This window comes from Tachypleus tridentatus, chromosome 11 (genome assembly GCF_004210375.1).
Source record: "Tachypleus tridentatus isolate NWPU-2018 chromosome 11, ASM421037v1, whole genome shotgun sequence".
In the NCBI taxonomy this organism is placed as follows: Eukaryota; Metazoa; Arthropoda; class Merostomata; order Xiphosura; family Limulidae; genus Tachypleus; species Tachypleus tridentatus.
The window spans coordinates 79,668,122-79,691,204 of record NC_134835.1 but is presented as its reverse complement, the minus strand read 5'-3'; the positions used below and the strand labels follow the sequence as shown (position 1 = coordinate 79,691,204).

Below are 23,083 nucleotides of genomic sequence, written 5' to 3'. Positions count from 1 at the left end.
AAAATGAAACAGAACAGATTCATTTCTATAAAGAATATCTCAAATATTTTTTAACATTTTTAACTTCATCAGTAATTATGATAAATGGGAAAAATTCCTGTACCATGAACTTCAGAAAATGGTAATAAAATGTTTTGAGTATATGAATATTTTATTAATTTGAGTAGGTTTGCTGTAATTGTAAAATTAGAGGGGTTTATCCTTGATTATTACAATAGTTTGTTTTTAGGATTTTTAGGTTAATAAATTGTTTTCTTTAATAAAAGCTGGTAGGTAATAAAATATACATTTCTTATAATTGCTCATAAAAAGTAATTGCAATCAAATTTCAGAAATATTACAAATTGTAACATGAAAAGTTACATTCATAAAAATCTAATGTAGCAACATAATTTTAAAAACATTATGTTGAATACCTTTGTCAGAATTATTGTTGAAATCAGTGTGCTGTAGTGAATCTTTAAAGAAGTAATAGGTGGAAGTAATACAGATTGTACATTAACTCACAGTAAAAAGTAGGATAATGACAGTGTCATAAAATATGATGTCAGTGTTTATACTAGTAAGTGAATTTTTTGATTTCTGGCAATGTAACCACTGAAGAAAGAGTTCATTTATAATTTTCTACAATTCATAAAATCATTGAAAGTTCTAATTTTCTCATTTATTAACTTCTCACTGTAGTGATAGTATAAAATTTTCTCTGTTTCAATGAGTTACTTATAAATTTTTCATTTCCTGCTATGAGGTCCTATTTTTTGGATTGTACAGTAGTTAAAAAAACAAAAACAGTTGCACTATTTCCAAGTCCCATGTTGTGTGATGAATTCTGCAAAATGAGATAAAACATTACACCCATGACACTTTAGGAAATCGTATGGATGTTGTGTTGTATTGAAGCAAAATTTAGACAATATATTTATTTTGTTGAAAAATTGTATAATGGTGCATAGGATTAAAAGAACAACATAAAGGTCTGAATCTTTGGGATGGATAATAAAGCAGTTTTCTTTGTGATAACCAAATGTGTACTTATGTTAATTTCAATACTGAAGATCGTTTTGGAGCAGATTTATTAAACAAGACTACGTTTGGTGGTCATGAACTCTATCGTCCTGTAATCAGGAATATTGCCAGTTTAAGCCTGTATATAGGTACTGCTAAAACTAAAAATGGGCTTCATAAGTCATTTTAACAGATTGTAATAAATGTAAACTGTGAATAACTTTACATTTCAGAATGCTGCAAATTTTTTGTGAGCTGGGTTGCTCATGTGAGGATGGTGTTTCTTGTAGTTAATAAGGTATTCATTGAAATCATCAGTTGTTTTTGCATTGTAATAATTACCATTTCTACTGTAAATAAACTTCTTGTATTTAAGTTTGTGCATTCTTGCCCTTCAGATAAGTAGTCAAAGCTTTTTTTTTTATTATTGTAGTCCATTTCATGTATATTGTATTGTTTTTATTGTAAACCACCACAGCATATGTTACCTTTCTGAAGATTAATATAAAAATAAGTTGATGGGTCATAATCACTAGGTGCATGTTTGAACTGCAATTTATTTACTTTATATTTAGAGATGTAGAAGAAAGGTATAGAAATAATTGGTTAATCTGAAGGGGGGGGCACCAGAGAGAGGGGGGTGGTTTATTGCATACATAGAAAACAAATGTCTGTTACAAAAACTGATTTAACTCTCAGATATTTAGTACTTCATTAAATAAGTGATCTCTTCAGACCATCAAACTTTGAAAAGTTTTTGTACAATCCATAAAATGCCTTAACTGTGTGAGAGTATTGTGAAACATTTGTTACAAATCAAATCATTAAATTTTAAGAAAACTGAGAAAGTACTTTTTTCATTTAGATTGCCTAAATTTGTCTATAAATTTACTAGTATATTAAATTGAAGCTTGTGTTTGGTTTAAAAAATTCTATTGTAGTTAAATGAAACAAACTAGCTAAATATTAAGGTTTAATACAGGATGTTATAAGAGTAAGAAGTAAAAAAGGAACATTCTTAATTTTTATAATAGACGAGATTTTGTAGTGTAAAAAATTACTTTGTAGGAAGAGATGTGGTGTATTTAGCTGTTTTTATTATTTTTGTGTTTTTAATTATTCATGCAAACCTAATTTGCTTTCAAGAGTGAAGAAAAATTCATGTTAGAAATGTGTATTCATGTATCGTTGTTGTTGTTTTTTTTATAGAAAATTTACAATAAGTTTAAGGCTATATTGTAATAAATTTGAAAATTTATTTCATTTGTAAAAGAAGTGGTTGTGATAAATGTTCATATTTTAAAAGGAACAGGGAAACTGGAAAGAAGCATGTCGTACCAGTGCTGCTCTGTATCTTACAGCATATACTTTTAAACCAGAAAGTTTAGCTCAGCAAATGTGGTTTCTGCAGCTGGGGAATAAACAGAAATTGTTCACAAAGTTTCATCAACAAGGTTTAATGCGTCTAAGTGTAACAGGTAATTTCATATTAAATTTTTAATTCTGTTTTAACAGATATGGATTTTACTGATTAGGCTTATATTGTGTGTAACTGATAATGTAGCATTGTATTGATTTTGGTTAACTTTATCATACACGTGTTTATCTCTTTCTGGTTATACTCACGTGTAAGTTTTTTTATTTCAGTACATTAATATATGAAAAATTCTGAACTTTTATGCTGTAACTTGTAATTTCTGATTTAATAAAGACCTGTCCCAACAAACACTGGCATTTCCTATCTGCCAAAGGTTAAGCATTTCTATAATTAAATAAAAGATGTTTCTCTGAAATAATATTTCAATAAAACTGAAATTTCTTGGATGCCAACTGTGTGTGTATATTAAGGCTTAATATTTTGAAGTCACCTATAATTTATAAGCATCATAAAATACCATATCTTGACATTATAGTTTCCTATTAAACATAAAAATATTTTATTTTTGATCAGTGTTATTTAACCCTTTTGTGGCAGGCTCATTATAATACACGTGAGTTTGTAGACAAAATTGCACATGTTAAGTATTTATACTACAACTTTTAATTCACTATGTGCAGCTTAACAAAAATTTGTTGCCATTAATAAACATTACACATCTTTTAAAAAATGTCTTATTTTTGAATGAAATATTTTACTAAATATTTGTTTGTGAATATATCCAGTGTTTCGTTACTAGACCAAGTGGAAGTGATTTTCATGTTACAATTAAAAATACTATTCTTCATTTCAAAAATCTCAAATTTCTTTTGTGTAATCTCTAAAATCTCCTAAATACATTTCAAACATATGTTTTTAGTAAAGCTATAACTTATCAGTTATCTAGTGATATACTTGTTTTCAAGTATGTTGACATATCTCAAAAGTATAATGAAAAGTCAAGTTGAAAGATTACAATGAAAGAGCACCTGTGCCTTTATTTTGTTATTATTGGTCACAAAGTTTCAAAGTACCTTTCTTACAGGTTTGAAATTCTGAACATTTCACATTTATTTTGCTGTTCATAGCTTAAGTAGAACCACACTGAAAATAAACCAATAAATCACTCCTTGTTTCTGTGGACTGTTCATGTGAAAACACTAATATTATACCCCTAAAAGCAACAAAGCACATATTTTAATAAAGTCAACTTGACCCTTTCTTCAAGAACAGAATGTCTATTGTATCAGATTATATATGCTAAAATTGAGAATAACACTGCATTTAGAATCAGTGAAAACACTTGTGCTCTCAATAGGATGTGTAACTTATTGACATATATATGTATCGTACAGTATTCACACAAGACTTCCAGAGTAACAACACTGCACTTTGAACTTGTCAAAACTTATATGTGGTTCAGTATCAATACAATAAACAGTGCAATTCTTTAGATATTGGTTATCATATTGGGTTGTTTAGAATTTATTTGCATAGGTGTACAGAGATGTTATTTGAGCACATGCTTACAAATCCTATTTCTCTGTTCAGCAGTCATTCGTCAACCAATTACAACTCAAGTTTCAGTATTACTTATCACAATTGGTTAGTTTCTTAAGCATAAGTTTAGTCTTTGTTGGAAAATGTTCTTACTTAGATTGGTACTTATCTATAGTTTCTATTGTAGTGCTTTCTGAAAGTTGTTTCAGTTTTTGAATGTGCATTGTGAGTAAATATACATGTACATTGATATAGACAAGGTTGTACAACTTTTCATTGCTTTCTTTTAACATACATTTCTAAATGTTACAAAAAATAGAAGTTGTAAAGTTTCTAACGTTACATCATTTGCTTTTATTTCACCCCAATTTAGACAATTAGAAAAATACAAGATCATTAAGCCTAACTATAGCTCTAGAAAATATAAATCATACTGTAATACCAATATTTTGCAAACTACACTGGTATTTTGACTACCAAACATCATATATATACTCAGAAATGCTTAAATTTATTTGTTTTTGAAACATGGTAGAATAAATGAAAATTACATAGAAAACGTGAAGTTACAGAGATAAGAATATATTTTGTCCTCATGTTCTTAGCCTTGTTATTTTTTCAAGTGGGGGGGTGAAGAAATAGAATTTTTGAAAGCTTCAAGTATACATTTTAGAAAGAAAAAAATTATTTAAGTTACTCTACTAGTACAATTAAAACATCTGTAACTTGATTAGGTTTATAAATACAATATGTATGTGTTAAAAAAAAAAATCATTTTGGAGCCAAAACTTGGTTATCACCATTCAACAGTCTTAATGAAATTATTTTCTCTTCCCAACTCTACAAACAAGCTGGCAAGATTACATGAATTACGAATTATCCTTTCTGTTGATTATAAAACACCCTTAAGAAAAGTGGATAGAACTCAACAAGAGGATTGGAGAGAATGTAGTAGGAGGAGGTGTTGCTCTAATTGATTTGCTAGATTCATTGATTTCTCAGCAAATCAAAGTGGTGGGATGTACTAAATTTATATCCTAGTTTGCCAGTTTCTAAGATTCATCTTTTTAATTTGTTAATGAATTGTAGACGTATATATTGCATACATGAAAAATATAAAGGGAAAAGACATGAGGTATTGTATGACAGAGAAATCAATATTTAGCTTATATATATATCTATATATATCCTTATATCAAGAATTTAAAACATACATAACATTAAGATTGTATTGATACACAATAATATAGTTACTAATTAAACTTTTAAAAATAAATTGCAAAAAGACTTGCTCAGTTTGACTCCCACCCATTATGAAAGGGTTAATAACATTGCAAGTAGTATAATAATAAATGCTACTTTTCTGTCATTATGTTTATGAAAGGAACAGATGGTATTGCTTCTTGATTCCAAAATTTTTAAAAAATCATATTGGAATGATAACTTTTTGTTGTTTTTTTCTGTAAAACAGGCCATGTTCTGATGGCATTATGTAAAGGTGACAAGACCAAGTGGTTACAGAAGATAAAGCAGGAAGTGTGTGTTAGTCATGTGAGTATATATTAATTAATTTTATCTTGTATGCTCCCTGTCACACCAAACATGCTCACCCTTTCAGCTGTGGGGGCATTATAATGTGATGGTCAATCCCACTATTCATTGATAAAAGAGTAGCCCAAGAGTTAGTGGTGATGACTAGCTGCCTTTCCTCTAGTTTTAGAGTGCCAAATTAGGGATGGCTAGTGCACATGGCCGTGATTTAGCTTTGTGCAAAATTCGGAACAAACCAAACCAATCTTATATGCATATTTTATTAGTGTGTTGTATATTTGTATTGTATGTGTTTGTGGTATGTTACTTGTTTCAGCTGATGATGTATGTCATCACTGGTCAAGTCTGTGATATTTCTAAGTTCACCACATATACATGTACAAATTACTTAGTTCATCTTTTTGCATTTTTCTGACTAAATCATGTATATCTGTGTTGGTCATTTAGGGCTTGTCTTTATCCCTTGTGTATTACGTATCACTTGATTTAATCATGTTTATCTATACCAGTCATCTTGCCTTTGTTACTGATGTGTTTACTTGATCATACACATCTCCATTTATCACGTTAATTTTGTTTGTTCATGTGTGTCTGTGTGTTTAGTGAAGTATATGTTCCTTGAGTTTGTCAGTAAAGCTTTAAGCATGCTAGTGAAATGTATACTTGTATTGTATATGTTGATAGTGTATGTAATGTATGACTTTCCTAATCTTGCCATCTGTGTTTTATCTGACTTTGAGTATTTGTGTCTGAATTGCAGTGCACATTATAGTTTTGACACCATTTTGTAATAAGAAAATTGCTTTCTAACTGGTCTGTGTCTGTTAAAATATAAACATTTCTTTTATATATGCATCTATTTAAATACTGAATAATAACCCAGAATTTGGCAGTAATTTGTTTGTCTTTGCTTATCTTTATCAAAGGATAAAAATTAATTTCATCTTTAGGTCAGAGAACGTATATTTCAGCGACTTTTTCCAAGTGTCATGTCCAGAAAATCTACTACTTCATGTACATCATACTTTTTGAAAGACCAGGCATTTCTGGAAAATAGTCTTGAATTTCCAACTTGGGAGGCATTGGAAGAAAATGACAAAGGTATAATTTGCCATTACTTGAATATTTAGTCATCCTGTTTTAACTGGCATGACAAATAAGAAAAATTGAGTGCCAAGTTGCAATTAATTACACATTAATCTTTTTGCTACTAGGTTAAGGTTAGGAGATTCCACAGATCTTGTTCCCAGAGTTCATACTATACTTTTTAATGTTTCATGTGTGTTCATGAAATTTGGCAAACTTTCCATAAATGTTGCAAGTCTTTTATTCACAAAAATATCTGATTTTTTTAATGAAGTATTTTTATTGAATATATGTTTCTGAAATATGGATTCAAAGTGTTAACTACCCTGAGTGCAAAGTGGTTTTTGTGTTAGTGTTAAAAATACCTTTCTTCATCTGAAAATTTAATTATTTGTGTAACATCTAAAATCTCCCCTAAAATTATCTGTTTAATGCAGCTTTGTACATTTTGTAATGTTGAAGTATTTATATTTTACAGATTATTTACCATTCTGTTATAGGTTTTACATGTAGTAGATAAACTTAACATGAGTTCATTTATATTAAAAATATTTGTAAGGTACCTCTTCAATTTTAGCATTTGTTTACATTTTTACTCAGAAGAAGTGAATTATTTTGTATGATTCTCATTAGACTTGTGCTTGCTTTTTATGCATTCCTAGTTATTTTAACTCAACTGTTTGTGCTGTTGTGTCACATGATACATGTTCTGTGAGTAATTTCTTTTATTAGAGAATTTTTAGGTTTTTAAATAGTAACTTAAGTAGATAGTTCCGTATTGGGTACAGAGAAGTATCGCAGGTAGAAGGTACACTATTAGATATGGTTAATGTGGCATTTGTTTTGTTTCACACTTGTCATCTTTTTAATACAGTCCATCTCCTCTGCATTGATTTGTTTTACTGCTACTGGTGACAATCATGCATCTACTTGCAAAGTTTTGAAAAAAATGCATATTTAGAAATTTTAAATGCTTCCAAAATTCTTTGCTTCTTTACATATATTCATTTGAGGTTGTTATTAGTTTTGTCACACACACAATTTTTGTTTTTGCTTATTTTCATATTTATATGTTGTAAACATAAACACCCATAAAAAGTTTCATTTTTCTGGCCTAATATATTGATATGCTTCTGTGGTTGTAGAATTTGTTTTTTGTTATTGTTTACTTTTATGGAATTCTTAACATTTGATATGCTAGAATTTTATTTTTGTGTGATTTATGTACCTTAAGTATTTCACAGAATGACTTAAGTTGTAAATATTGTATGTTGTGTTGTTTTGATTTTATTTCAGTTGCGAGTAAACTACAACCAGAATTGTTACATCATCTTGTTTGGCTTGCTTTACATTATCAAAGCTATGGAGATCAGCAGAAAAAAGATCCCAAATACAAGTTTGAGGTATAAAAAATTTTATTAACATTTTGCTGAATAGAAGCATTGGGTGTTGACTATATATATAATCATAATGCTCTATTTATTTTTCTCTGATTTAAGTCCTATACTCTTTAAAGTATGAGTTTAGTTGTGTGTTGCTGGAAATAACCTGAGGCTAAGGAAAGTATTGATTTTTTTCTCTCTCAGCTGGTTCACATAAAAATTATGCATTACTTTATCATCAAGTGAATTATGTTTTAATACTTCTACAAATTAATAATCACAAAAGTTGTTAGTTTTCTTTTCTAATAAAACTTGTTTGAATTTCTAATACAACAAATTTTATCAACATTTTACAATTACAGTCCTAACGCTGCACATTAGTAACAGTCTTATATTTCATTTTTTTCCGTTTCTGATTGCTGAAATGTATAAATTAATCACCATTATTCTTTGATAAACTATGGCAGAAACAAAAGTATTTTTTCTAGATGTGTCTGTAATCAAGTACAGGTAACAAGCTCAGAATACAGATATATATTCCTTCTGTTAGACACAGAAACAACTTGAAACATGTATGAGCTAATAAAGTATGTCAGTCATTTCCTTAATATTAATATCAACCTATTTGATTTTTTGTATCTTTACTGCTGATATTTTAAAACTTAGGTACAACTTAGAGGTAGGACATATAAAGTGAATGACAATGAAATTATTAACAGTTATTCTACTATGAGAAAGTGTTAAGTACACTTTAGGCTGAGATATTTGATAAACTGATATTATGGTTACCTTGTCATGAAAGTATATGGTGTTGCTCATTTAACCCTTTTGCTATGGATTCACAGGTCAATGAACATGTTGTAGTGTTTGTTGACTTGCATTCAAAATTTTATTGAACTACTATTTTATGAATTAATGTCAATAAGTTTGAAACCAAACTGTAGATTATAATTCAAACTTTAATATTATATGAGTTAATTTCTTAATTTGAAAGTAAATATTAAAATAACACAAAATATAGATGTTAGTGAGTCACATGGTTTGTTGAATGCAGCACTGTTTAAAATTAGATTTTTGTGATGTCTGTAATTTTGTGCAAATTAGGAACTCAAATTACTAATATTAACAAGCTAGAATATAAAATAAGAACCTCATATTTGTTAATTTTGCTAAGATATGGCTTGTGTACTAAATTGTACACAGATTTCCTGTTCAACTCTTTCCCAAAAATTGTCCTTTATATATTCTTACTACAGTATATGAAATGTAAATAACTAATAAACAATGTCCCCAGAGTGGTTTTCCCTGCCATTTTAATCTTTGAAAAGGCTTCCATGATCTTTTAATTGGGTAGGGTGTATCTTTAGTCTGCTCAAAGTTTCATATTTTTTAAAATTTAAATACGTTTTAGTTACTAAGCTTAATAAATTAGTGGAATTCTGTGGTATCAGTATAGCTATTTATAATTTTTTTGGTTTTTCAACTGTGTGTGTGTGTGTGTGTGTATATATGACCTAAAAAAAAAAGTGATATCCTCCACATGAAAAATGTTAGTGCTTAGCAGTCTATGTTCAGGAAGAAGCAAGTACAAAGATTGTATCAAGAAGAGATAATTGTTCCCTTTACTTCGTTTGTTGTTCTACATTTTAAGATAAATAAGTTCAATAATTTACTTCTAAAGAGTAGTAGTCTATATATATATATATATATAAGTATTGTACCTGAAATGTGACTGTATATTATAAAATATTAGTCCTCTAAAACACAGCCAAGACAGGGAACACTAAAGATCAGTTTAGTGCATCACATCATGTAATGTTTATATGATGTTAACTAGGCATGACTGGAAGGGCAGTGTAATAACAAATAATAAATATATAGCATTATGAGACTTAAACTACTCAAACTAAATATTTGTATTTTCATGTTATGATATGTAGTTATTGTAGCACAAAAACACAATTTATATTTCCTAAATTTTCTATGATGGTTAAGACGTTGGTTAAGTGACAGGCTCTACACAGAGAATAGAAAATAACGGAAATTCTTGCTAAAAACAAATGTTTGAAATGTATTAGTGAGGTCATGAAGAATGTGCAAAATAATATTTGGAGTTTTTGGGAGGAAGATTAGTTTTTAATCATAACCTGAAATCACTTTGCACCCAGACTAGTAATGAAACAGACTATTTTCACAAAGAAATCTGGAGTGAAAAATATTTCATTAAGAAATCTGATTTTTCTGAATAAAAAGATTGTATTTTTTACTGAAAGTCTACCAAATTTTTTGAAGATGCAAATTCTGTTTCAAAAATTGTTGTGCAAATACTTAGCGTGCACAAATATATAGATGATCTTGTGTGTTATACTGAGTCTGTAACAAAAGGGTTAAAAAAAATGTGTTTTAGTATTTTCAGTGTGTTGTTTAAATACCATGTTGCTTCATACTTTATATAATTTCCTTGCTATGTTTGTAAGCTTGAACTTTGATTATTTTCAGGTATTTGATGGACTGAAGCATTCAAGTCCGACACTAAATTCTGGAGCTCCTGAATCATTATCACTGCTAGATGTACAGGCTTTCCTTCATGCCACTGTCTACACAGCCAATCTAGCACTTGAGCAACGTAGAGCACTAATCCATCACAAAGCAGCTGATGCTCCTTTGTGTGTACCATCTTATATTGCAGATCCTCTGTGTACCAATGAGCAAGCCAGTTGGTGGAAAGCAACTTATAAATTGTATGCTAATATTGCAAAGTGAGTACTTTGTGATTGTTTTATCTTACCTGTAACAAGACATAACTATGTTATAAAGCTTGTTGAATATCTGTTTTAATAAGTGTTGTGGTGAATACTCAGGTATTTGTTAGTGAGAAGAAATCAATGAATGCATGTAAAACATGAATCGTTTGTGTGATGAAATTATTGTTTTCACATATGTAGAGAAAAGCTGGGAGAGTTAAGACGTACATTGCAGAGAGGCTTAGAAGTGATTCGTGGAGTAGGAAATCATGGCATGGATGTGTCGCTTGTTGTACACCTAGCTCGCTTATTTACAGACCAGGTAGTGAGTTTGTAAAGATAAAAACATGGTCATTTGGAAAAAGTGCACAGTTCAAAGCTACTAATTAACATGTTCAAAATGTACTATGCTTGATTTTCAGATCAATTAGGATTTTATGCAGCACTATGATTGCTATCAAATTCTGTACTCATATTTCTACGAGATAGTTTCATATTTTTACATCATTCTCTATAATTATTTTCTAACTATAGAAGGAACTTAAATACTTCAAAAGAGAAAGTAAATAAATTTTGAAATGCTATATTTTCTAAATTTGTTAAATTATATCATTAAAAGAATGAGTGAGAGACATTTCAAAACTCAGTACATTTCATGGCTGTCAGAGATGTCAACTAAAGTTATTTGGTTTTTAATATTATACTGGATGTTTTACAACATCACGTTTATCAGAGGGAAAATGTTATAGTTATTAAGGTTAGTTGACTGAAGATGGAGAAAGTAAGTGTAAATTGTACGATCTGAAACAACCTCATTTAATAATTTACATATAAAATGTGTTTAAATCACAGCAGTGTAAAATTAATTGTTTTCTACTTTGGCTTCACTACTATTAAATATTAAAGTTAATAAGGGATTATATTTTATTGTGCATGAAAATAACATTTGCTTTATTATTTAGGCTTCAGAGCTACGGTCTAATGTCCCAAGTGAAGACACAAATACAGAAAAAATGCTAGACATTGAAGCTCGTGCATCTCATTATTGGACTGTAGCTTTATCTATGTTAGACAAGTTAGCAGTGAATCAGACCTTGAGAACACCTAAAGATCGTTTGTTTCCTAGTTATGGAAATGAACCTTCCAGTGAAGAAGTTTCAGCTCTCCAGGAAGAAGGCAGGTTGTTCCTAGCCTGTAGAGCCATGAATGATGGCTGCTATAATGAAGCTGTGAAAGAATTTAGTTCTCTGAAGTCAGCATATGCCTCATTTTACTTGGCGCAGGTAAAAGCAAGAATTTGTTACAAGAGTAACAATACATCGTGTGAAGTAATTATCATGTGGTTGTTAAGTAAAATATATTTGGCTAAATCTAATTAATCCTTTTGTAACAGGCTTGGCATAATATACACAAGTTTGTCTATACACTTGCATACACTTAGTATTTGCATCATAACTTTTTATATAGCATGTGTATCTTCACATAGCATGGTAGACTTTTAGTAAAAATTTTCATCTTTTTGTTCAGAAAAATCAGTTTTTAATGAAATATTTTTACTAAAGATTACTAAAGTGCAAAGTGATTTCATGTTATGATTAAAAAACTATCCTACTTCCCTAGAACCTCAGATGTTATTTGCATAATCTCTAAAACCTCCTAAATACATTTCAAGTGTTTGTTTTCAGTTAGATTTTATTTTCTGTATTCTAACTATGGGTTTGTGGGGTCTTTCACTCAACCAACTTCATGACCATCAGGAAAAAGTAAATAAATATACATTTCTTTTTTTTGTGATGGAGTAACTACATATTATAATACAAAAATGCAAATGTTTAATCTCAGTAGTTTAAGTATCGTGATGCTATCAATGAACATGTATATTTATTTTTTTTTATTATATTGACCTTCCGGTTATGCCTACCTAACAATACACAGCTTTCTTTGACACAGTGCACACTCACTCAGGTCACATATCCAGGAATATAAAACTGGCCTGTCTTCCTTATCTTGGCTGTGTTTTAGTGGACCAGTATTTTGTAATACACAATCACATTTCAATTTAATAATATGTATATGTATATGAATTATTACTAATTACAAATAAATTATTAAACTTATTTTTCTTAAAATATAGAACAGTAAATGAGCTGAAGAAAACAATTCTCTTTTTGCTACGATCTTTGTGTTTGGTTTTTGTTGGACATAAGTTGCTGCACATTTTAACATTTCTTGAAGTAAGTGTAAATAAGGGACAATTTCTAAAAATGGAAAGAGTTGAATGGGACCACTGTCTGATCCTGTACATAAGCCATATCTCAGCAAAATAAAAAGATATGAGGTTCTTATATTTTGTATTCTAGCTTCTAAGTATTTGTAATTTGAGTATCCAATTTGTACAAAATTAAAGACTTAGTATTTTGACATTGTAAGTATATAAATTTAAACAGTACTGCATTCAACATACCACAAGATTCACTAAAATGTGTACATGCTTTCTTTTAATATTTACTTTTGATTAAGAAATTAATTCATATATGGTATTTAAGTTTGAATTATAATCTACAATTTAATTCCAAACTTATTGACATACATTCATAAAATAGTAGTTTAATAATATTTTGAATGCAGGTCAATAAATGCTATGACATGATATTTAACCCCCTAACCTGTTGCAAAAGGATTAAATTAAAACCTGTAATGTTCGTGTATGTCTAATTTCAATGTTAAAAATAAACTTGTGAATTGTGAGCATGAAATTTAACTAGCATTTGTTGGAAGTAGGTGAAATTTTAACTTTTAATTCTGTTTTAGTCATTGAAGAAATTATCTGAACAAGAACTAGGATGTTCACCAAGACAAAATATCTCAACCACAGTATGGAACAATTACATTTCTTTACTGAACCGTACTCGGGATGCACTCTACTTAACAATGGACCGAATTCGCGGTGATAAATATCATTCATTAAATGCAGAGCTTGATATGATGCTTGAAGAGGTAGAGAATAAGCTCAGTGCAGTTGACAGAAGCACACGTAAGCACCCTCTTGTGATTCATATTTTCTTATGCATATGTACATGTTATAGTTAGTCTATTAAACACTTTAAAATATTTTATTTTTCGTTTTTTCCCTCAGAAATCCAACCAGTCTGGTTTTCTCATGCTAATTTGTATTTGTTTGTTGACTGTTTAAATACTTGCTTTTCAACATTGGTAATATTTAAGAACATTTTGTTGTATATCTACTAGTGGTTCATAAAAACAGCTGATTCAAAATTATTTAGTGGTATAAATGATTAAAAAAATGTGTGTGTGCAAATGTAAGCTGTGTATTTTTATAGATTTATGTGATTTATAAAAGTTGTACACTTTTTGCTCAAAGCTTAAAATAATAATTATTCTAAATTATTTTCCTCAACATTAGCTATAACCCTAACTAAAAGTTATTTCAAAGATACTATTCATTGATTTATTATTTATTAATTTAAGTGTTTTTCATTTTTGCTTTTCCTCTCAGCATGGGTACTGTATGTGGTGAGGGGACCCCCGAGAGAAGATTGTTTTCTCAGTTTACCTCCTATGGGATATGAACATTCACCTATGTGTTTGTCGTGCATGGTGACGCGTGAAGGGGAGGAGAGGATCCTGGTGGTTGAGGGGTCCAACCCTAACACACCACTTTGGTCTTGAAATCCCCAGTGTTGGATGTTTTCAATGGCTGTTGTGGACATTGTATCTGATGCTGGTGTTTGGGTATAGTAATCATGAAAACCCAGGCATTGCTGCAGTGTTCTTGTTTGGCATTGTAGTGCGTCCCCTCATAGGGCTTCATGGACACCAAAATATTCTTTCTTTATTATCTCCCAAATAAAAATTTAAATAGTGAAGAAACAGTCCATAGGTAAACTACCACATTTTGAAGATTCTGAGAAAAATCTTCAACCTCTGTAACACATGTACCTCATTTTCTAACACTACATTCTCTTTCAGACTAATGTTTATGGCAAATTTCTCCCCTTTTTTTATTCAGAAGGGACTAGAGGGACTTGCTGGCTCTCTTAAGTCAGTAAAAAAACTTTGCTCTGGTGACATATTAGTGGAAACATCCATTCCTAAACACAGTGAACTTCTTTTGCATTCAAAGGAAACTGGGGATATACCTTTTGAGGTTTTTCCCCATACTACTTTGAATTCATCACAAGGAGTTATTGTTGAGAAAATCCACAAGTCAGATCTTTCCTGGTTTTTCCACCCAAGGAGTTTCTGCAGTGAGGTGTATCTCCATTTGCAAAGATGGAATTATGATGCAGACCAGTGTCCTAATTTTGACACCACCATCAAGGTAGGGTATCTTAATTGTAAGATACAATCATATATTTCAAACCCTCTCAGATGTTTCCAGTGTCAGCAATTTGGTCACTTGAAGACATCATGTCATGGTTCCATGATGTGCACTGTTGCAGTGGCAAAGAGCACAATGCTTATTAGTGTGAAACAGACCCTCATTGTGTTAACTGTAATGGCTCTATTCCACCCTATTTTAGTTCTTGCCCTAAGTGGTTGAAAGAAAAATAGGTACAGTGTTTGAAAACGATTTGAAATATTAATTACCTAACCTCAAAAGTTATTGTCCACCACTTCAACTTGGACGTGTGCGCTTTGTTCCACAGTTACAGAGGGAGTGCAGAAGGATCTCTCCTTGCCTCTGAAAGAATTGTTTGAAAACCATATGAAAAGTCTTTTGACCTCCATGGTTAAGAAAGTTGATGAATATACCTCAACACCCATTCCTCTGTCCCTACCATTCATTCCAGCAAACCCCCAGATCCACTTCCTTTGATTTTGGATATGGTCATTTCTTTGGGTACCTCAATTTCTCTAGCCCCAAGATGCAAAATGATCATTTGTTTAAACCCTCAGCTACTGGAATCTTCTTCCAGTAACAAAAACTTGCCCAATCAACCCAGAGCAGGATCCATGGAGATTGATAACCTCCCTAAAATAAAGAAGGGTTTTACACCCAGTTTGCCTGCTCATAAATAAAAATGGCCACTTTGATGAGTGAAACTGTTGAGGTTTGTGTTCTAATCTGGATGACATCAAAGCACTGATTGCTTCTTACCATCCTGTATGTCTTTCCTTGCAGGAAACATTTTTGAAACCTGCCAATATAGTCACCTTTTAGCAGTTTCCTTTGTACAGAAATGACTGGTTGTGAGATGGATGGATGGCACTGTTGGTCGATCAGTATGTGCTCACCCTGTCTTTGCCACTTGACACACCCTTGGAAGCCGTAGCCATCAGTGTTTCCTTGGGTTGTACTATCACTGTTTTTCTCTCTCTACCTGTTTCCTGGAGAGACATGATCAATCAGACCTTGATACTCACATTGAACAGTTGCTGTCTCCCTTTTTAATCCTCTGGGACTTTAATAAACATAGTCCCCTCTGGGAAGGTGCTGATATTGATGGAGGAGTTGCTCTTTAGAGCATATGCTCTCGGATCAGAAACTTTCTCTCTTCAATACTGGTTTCTATCATTTTGAGAAAGACTGGTCACGGTCAATGCCACCCAGTCAACGTGCTCTGGTGGAAGCTGGATCAAGCCAACTGGCCCTGTTTCACTGCTCTCATGGAACTTGATCCTACTATCATCTGTAAGCCATCAATAGATAGCTGCATGGCATACAGTGACTGATTGTATTATACAGGCAGCTGCTCAATGTATTCCTAAAACCTTAACACATTTTCCATGATATCCTCGTCCATGGTGGAATCCAGCCTCCTACATGGCACGGAATACTCAAAAATGGGCCTGGGATTCCTTTTGTAGGTATCACACACTCTTGAACCACATCACTTTCCAGCAGGCTAGTGCATGTGCTCAGCAGGTAAGACTTCAAAGCCAGAAGGAATCTTAGATTAAATTCACAACCAGAATCTTTGCTACCATAGTCATATGGGACAAGATTAAAAAGGTTAGTGGGTGGTATAATTCTGTCCCCACTTTTGATATTGCTCCCTAATGGCTAGGAAATAGCTGATGCCCCAGAGCATCACAGATATTCTTGGGAAAGCTTGTGTGAGATATCTAGTGCTTCTGCTTCATCCTCCACCTTTTTAGCCATGAAGACTTGGGCAAAGCAATCAGTTTTTTGTTTTGGGCTGACAGTATCCATGACTATAATCACCCATTTACACTCTTGGAACTCATACTGGCCCCTCATTGGTCTCACAGTACATCAGTACACTACGAGATGCTGTGCCATCTATCTTCTGCTTCTCTTGCTATTCATTTAATTGTTTTTTTAACCAGATCTGGCAGGAGAATGTTTTTCTTGCTGCATGGCACCAGACTATTGTCCTACCTTTCTCTAAGCCTGGGAAGGATCTTAAGATTCCTTCTAACTACCATCCAGTTGCTTTGATGAGCTGTCCCTGTAAGACCTTAGAGAGGATGGTTAATGCTCATCTCATTTGGTTCCTCTTTCCCACCCAGTGCGGGTACCGATGACAGCACTTCACAGTGGACTCCCTGATTCAACTTGAAATGTTGATCAGAGAAGCTTTTCTCAAACGACAATATCTTTTATCAGTATTCTATGATATTGAGAAGAATTTATGATACTATTTGGAGGTATGGCATTTTGCGAGACCTCCATTTATATGAGTTACATGGTCATTTGCCCATTTTTATTAAACATTTTTTAATACAGGTGATTCCAAGTTTGTGTGGATTTGATACTTTCCCGTTCTCTCCTACAGGAACTTGGAGTTCCTCAGTGCTGTGTTTTGAGTGTCACACTTTTCAGTATAAAGATTAAAACTATCACTGAACACTCCCTGTTACTGTTTCAAACGGGCTCTTATGTTGATGACTTTCACATCTCATATCAGTCATCAAATATGAGGTCTGTTGAGTGGTAGCTACAGACTACCATCAATCATTTACCAAAGAGGACCACAGCAAATGGTTTTAACTTCTCCCTAAAACTATTTGCATGTACTTTTGCTGCCAACAGGGTATTCATCCCAATTCTTAACTCCACGTTGGTGAAGTTGTGTGTCCTGTGGTCCCTGAGACAAAATTCTTGGGGCTTATTCTTGACTGTAAACTAACTTTTATACTACACATCAAGCAGCTATGAGTGAAATGTACAAGAGCACTGAACATTTTCTGTGTCATCTTTTCCACCACTTGGGGAGCAGATAGGTGTTCTATGCTAAAGATATATTGTGCTTTTATTCAATTGAAACTAGACTATGGGTCTCTGGTCTATGGCTCTGACAGACCTTGGCCTTGAAGATACTGGACCCCATTCATCATAAGGGACTTCAGCTCTGCACTGAGGTTTTTTACACTTTTTCAGTCCAGACTTTTTATACACGAAGTCAGTCCCATCAACCCCATCTACACCTTCTCGTTTGCCATTGTCTTTAATGTATGCTTTGAAACTTCAATCCTTACCATAGCATCCCACCTGGGGATGTGTTTTCCTTCCTCAGTGGGCCATGTTTTTTCAGAACAGATGATTTGCCATTGTTCCTTTTGACCTTCATATCCAGACACAGTTGGATGTATTGGGTCTGTCTTCGGATAACATTGCTGTGTCCATTGTCAGCCCATTCCTACCATGGCTTATTACCATCCCCAAATGTGACTTTTCTTTGAGTCAACTGAAGAAGACAGATACTCCTGATTGGAAGTATTGCCTTCCATCTTTTGAACCATCCCTCCATTCCCATTTATATGGATGGTTCGAAATTAGGCAACTCCATGGGCTCTGCCATGGTTTGTTGTGGCTCAGTGGTTGTATACAGAATCCATTCTACAGTTTTTGTTTTCAGTGCTAAATTGTGTGCCATTTCTCTTGCCCTGGATCACATAGAAGATAAGCAGTACTTGAATTGTAGTATTTATACTGACTCACTTAGTTCTCTACTGGCCCTGGAATCACTTCACACTAGTTCTCAACCTGTTATCGTCAATATTCAAAATCACCTGGCCCACTTCTCTTTAACATCTATTTCTATCCAGCTCTTTTGAATTGGAGGACATGTTGGTATTTGTGAGAACAAGCTCGTCAACACTGCAGCTAAGTCTTTCTGCTCTGATGCTATAACTGCTATGCCTGTTCCATACATGAACTATGGTTTTGGATTCAAGGCTTGACTCTATGTCATTTGGCAGTCAACTTGGAGTGAGCAACATAAAAATAAGCATTTCTAGGTAAAGCACTCTATTGGACTTTGACCGTCTTGTTTCCGTAAGGATCAGAAAGAGGAACTTGTCCTAACTAGACTTTGCATGAGTCACACTTTTTTAACTCGTAGTTTTCGTTTATCTGGGACTGATGCACCAATGTGTGGTCTGTGTGACACTTAGGTCACAATAGCCCACATTTTACTGTCGTGCCATCATTACGATGGTACCATTTTATACGTTTTGTCCCAAAGTTTATCCTTAACGATGGACGGTGTCATTGGCGATGGTAACATTGTGTACCTGACAAATGTTTTTAGTTTTTTAAAGGCCAGTGGCCTTTTTAATGCTATTTAAGTTTCTAACTCGTATATTAGGATTTTTTTTAACATGATTCTTCTTTACGGATTAAAGTAACATGAGTTTGATACAAAATTAGAAAATGGCCATGACATCAAATAACCCAAAACCAGGAATGAAAAGACCAACTTCAGATGACTAACACTGATATTTGAATTTATCCGTTAGTCATTCTGGTGAGTTATAATAATTAAAATTATGCTACAAAGTCTTTTAGAACTTGTATTACTTTATTTTCTCTCTTACTGCTGTAAACTCATTTAAAAATTGGATTTAACACTATTTAAGTTTTTAATTCAAATATTAAAAATTGTTTTATTTACCTTGATTCATTTTTAAGAATTTTACTTGAAATGCAAAAAACCAACCAACCTTTAAAAAGTATTTTTAAAGCAGTTGAAGATAACATTTCAGTGTAGATGGATAATCATTAGTATTTGTAACGAATACATTGTGGAATGCTATATTCAGTGAAATACTTTGTCGTCATTGCAGAAGTTTTGAATTTTATAAACTTTAAAAAACAGTGAGTTATGGAAAGGGAATTCATTAACTACTCTGTTTTGTAGAAAAATGATAAAATGATTTGAGTTTTAAAAACTTCTGTTTCAAAAGCAGAGGCTTTTTTTCATTTTCCCATAATGAAGAAAGTTGTTTTTTAAAACTTTGGGTATAGTCTCTGATATTTTCTGTACATCAGAGTACTTAATAAATATATTTTAAAATTGTTTCTACCAGTTGGGAATCAAGTGGTGGTTCTCTGTTGTTGTAAGTTACAATTTTTCTTTCATGAATTATTTTGAAAAATTTGAAACAAATTACTTAACAGTGAGTGGTTTTATCTACATACATGCACGTGTATCTAAGAATGGATTTTTATCTTTGAGTAAATTAGTTTTACGTTACAAGCTTAATACTATATTAGATATCACGTGTTAATCTTTTACATGAAAAAGTGAAAAGAAATGTGAAAACTTCTGAGTAATTTGTTGTGTAATAATTTACTCTAGAGATATCCACTAGGTGAACATTTAGAACAAATTCATTATAAAGTTTAGCCATCCTAAATGTAAAACTTTTGTGGGGGAAGTTTGCATAGCACTTATTAGGGTGCTAAAGATACTAAAAATAATTTGGACAGAAAAAAGAAGGAAATTATGATAATGTTCTAATGAATAATGTTGAAACTGATTCATGATTAAAAATATTTTTCTGTCATAAAACATTGCAGTTCCATAACTATATGGTTTATAATGTTTCCCAAGACTAGTTTTAAACAACATACTTCACTAATATTTTATGGATACTAATATCACAAATTTGAGTACTACATGGTTAAGCACCTTTTTAGAGGGTACTCTATTAAACTTCATTTGATAATAAAGCTTTGTTTTTCTACAGCTATGTGCACTTAGAGATTGAAATATTGCATTCCTGAAAACTTTAACTTGAAGAATTTCATTTTTTTAGTTGGCTTTCCCAAGTGGGAATGTGTGATGTATTCATATTCCCTGAGTTATAACCAAAGAAAGTGAGCATAATAAATGAATTAAATAATAATAAAATTAACGAGGAAATGCAAATTTACATAATTCTGATAACTTTCCCATCTGAGTATAATTTTATTTCATTATCTTATCCCTAACTTACATTTCACATTGATGTATAGCATCTCAATGTTCTATAATTTACTTGTTAGATGCTTAGAAGTTTGTAATTATTTTTGCATGATTTACAGCTGTTTATTGAAGATTGCATTAAGTGCTGCATGGTGTTAGACTATATTGATTTGGAATGTAATTCAACAACATACATGTTGATGTTGCTAATTACTCTAAATCTGAATGTTTGATAATTTAGTTGCTTAGACTATTAAATATGAAAATTCATAATTCAGTTTTTTTATAATTTGATTGTTGATTGTTTTGTAAGCCTCTTGAACTAATAAGTACAAAATTAATATTTTACTATTTGAAAACTTGACAAATTAAAATTGGTATTTGTAACTTTTGTTCCAAATACAGATTGTTTATCTCTGTTATTACAGATTCTGAAGAGAACCAGAATGGAGAAGAAAATGGAGTACTGTCAGAAAGCTCTGACAGTCAGGATAAGCAGCTACAAGAGAGCACTAATTTATCTAGACCATGGCAAAGTACTCCACAGAAAGTAAGAGGAATATTAAAGGAACAGTCAGAAAGAAGCAACTTGAATTTGAGTGCTAATCACAGAGAGGTAGTTTAAGTTTAGTTTCATTTTTTATGGAAATAGACTAAGAAAATTGTTTTTGAATACCCTTGTCTTCTGGCCTTGGGAAGTGAAATTCACAAAGTAAATAGGGTTTGTGCATAACCTGGAATTTATGGAAAATGACTGGAAAAAAGGCTTTGAAGAGTGCTGGTACTTTTATAAACATGTAATAAAGAATATTTATTTGGTTTTTCTTCACAGCTTTAAAATAAAAACAGTACACTAGTTCAAAAGTCATTCATAATCTTGCCAGTTGGCCTTCTACTTGCAGTAGAGGCATATAGATATTCCCCAGTCCACTGGATGCATTTGCCCATTCAAACTTGATTACTTGTGCACGTGCATACTAGAACCTTTGCAAATGGCACTGTGATAATCTTGGTCTTTCATGCTTGAGTAAACACATGAAATTGTGATGCTGTGTAGGAAGTGCATTTTTGATGATTTATGGGTAGACGAGCCACAATATGCTGATTTGCAAAGTCCAGTGCAGTGTGTAAAGTGTGAAAAAATCCTTTGTGTCATATGTGGGTGAGCCAGTAGTCCAAAATCATGTGGAAATATTGGAAAGGAAACTGCATGGTGCCTGGACATGTACAGTAAAACAGTACTTCTAAACAGGACATAAGGCTGGACCTATAAGTAATCATTGTTTCATGAATGTTAATTAATTTGTGATTTTGATGATTTACACAAAAACTCATTAATAAAATTAATAAGTAAAAGAAATATTATAAACAAGTAAATTGGTTTACAATTCGTCTGCGTATATTTTATCCAAAATATTTAAATAACTATCACTGTTAAGTACATTGGCCTTTTTTGCTAATCTAGATTAGGACAATTATTTTTTCAACAAATTAAAACAACATAAGGAAATGCATATTTATTATAATCATGAACAGTATTGTGATATTCATAATTTGTATGTTTCTTTTTTTTATGGAGTCTGATCCTCCACAATTCCTGGTTCAGACTCCATAAAAAAAAACAACAACATACAAATTATGCCACAATTTTCAGATTTCAGGACATCATTTCCTTCAACATAAGAGGAAACTGAGGTTCTTCTTGTTGCTGAAATCTGAAAACTGTGCCATCAAACAAGTCATCATTTATGCAGTGGTCTACCCAAACTGTTTAGATTTTTTGTGTTTTAAGACAGTACCACTGCACCAATGCTCAATCCATTGCATTGTCAGAAAGGAAGTGCTTCTACATGACCCAGTTTGAATTTCAGATGTTTATTAATAGAACAAATGTCAGTGGAGGAAAGTAGAGACTTTGTGTTACTATTTGATGAGTCACTAAACAAAGTTGCAAAGAACTTGAGATGAATATGAGGATGCAGGATGCTAACAAAGTAGTCATACATTATCTGACTTCTGAGTTTCTTGGTCATGCCACAGCATATGATATGGTATCTTCTTTTATCCATTGAATAGAGCAGCTAAAGGTAAATTTATCCTCGTTTTTTTTTTTTTTTTTTTTTGCAGATTTCCAATCGTAGTTGAAAAAACGTTAATCACAAATTTTTTGCACATTAGGAATTGTGGTTTGCACATCATACAGTTTTTCAAGATGGT

At 31.9% G+C, this 23,083-nt stretch overlaps 1 protein-coding gene across 1 annotated transcript in view; it reads left to right on the top strand.

Moving 5' to 3' along the window:
* The window catches only part of LOC143231384 (E3 SUMO-protein ligase RanBP2-like), a 122,928-nt gene that overhangs the window by 27,210 nt on the left and 72,635 nt on the right, over positions 1-23,083 (top strand). Inside the window, exons 11-19 of the mRNA XM_076465929.1 lie at positions 2,312-2,483; positions 5,394-5,473; positions 6,424-6,574; positions 7,856-7,962; positions 10,441-10,700; positions 10,887-11,007; positions 11,648-12,013; positions 13,497-13,719; positions 21,295-21,482. Coding sequence (XP_076322044.1) covers positions 2,312-2,483; positions 5,394-5,473; positions 6,424-6,574; positions 7,856-7,962; positions 10,441-10,700; positions 10,887-11,007; positions 11,648-12,013; positions 13,497-13,719; positions 21,295-21,482 — 1,668 coding nt within the window. The remainder of the gene's footprint in view (positions 1-2,311; positions 2,484-5,393; positions 5,474-6,423; positions 6,575-7,855; positions 7,963-10,440; positions 10,701-10,886; positions 11,008-11,647; positions 12,014-13,496; positions 13,720-21,294; positions 21,483-23,083) is intronic.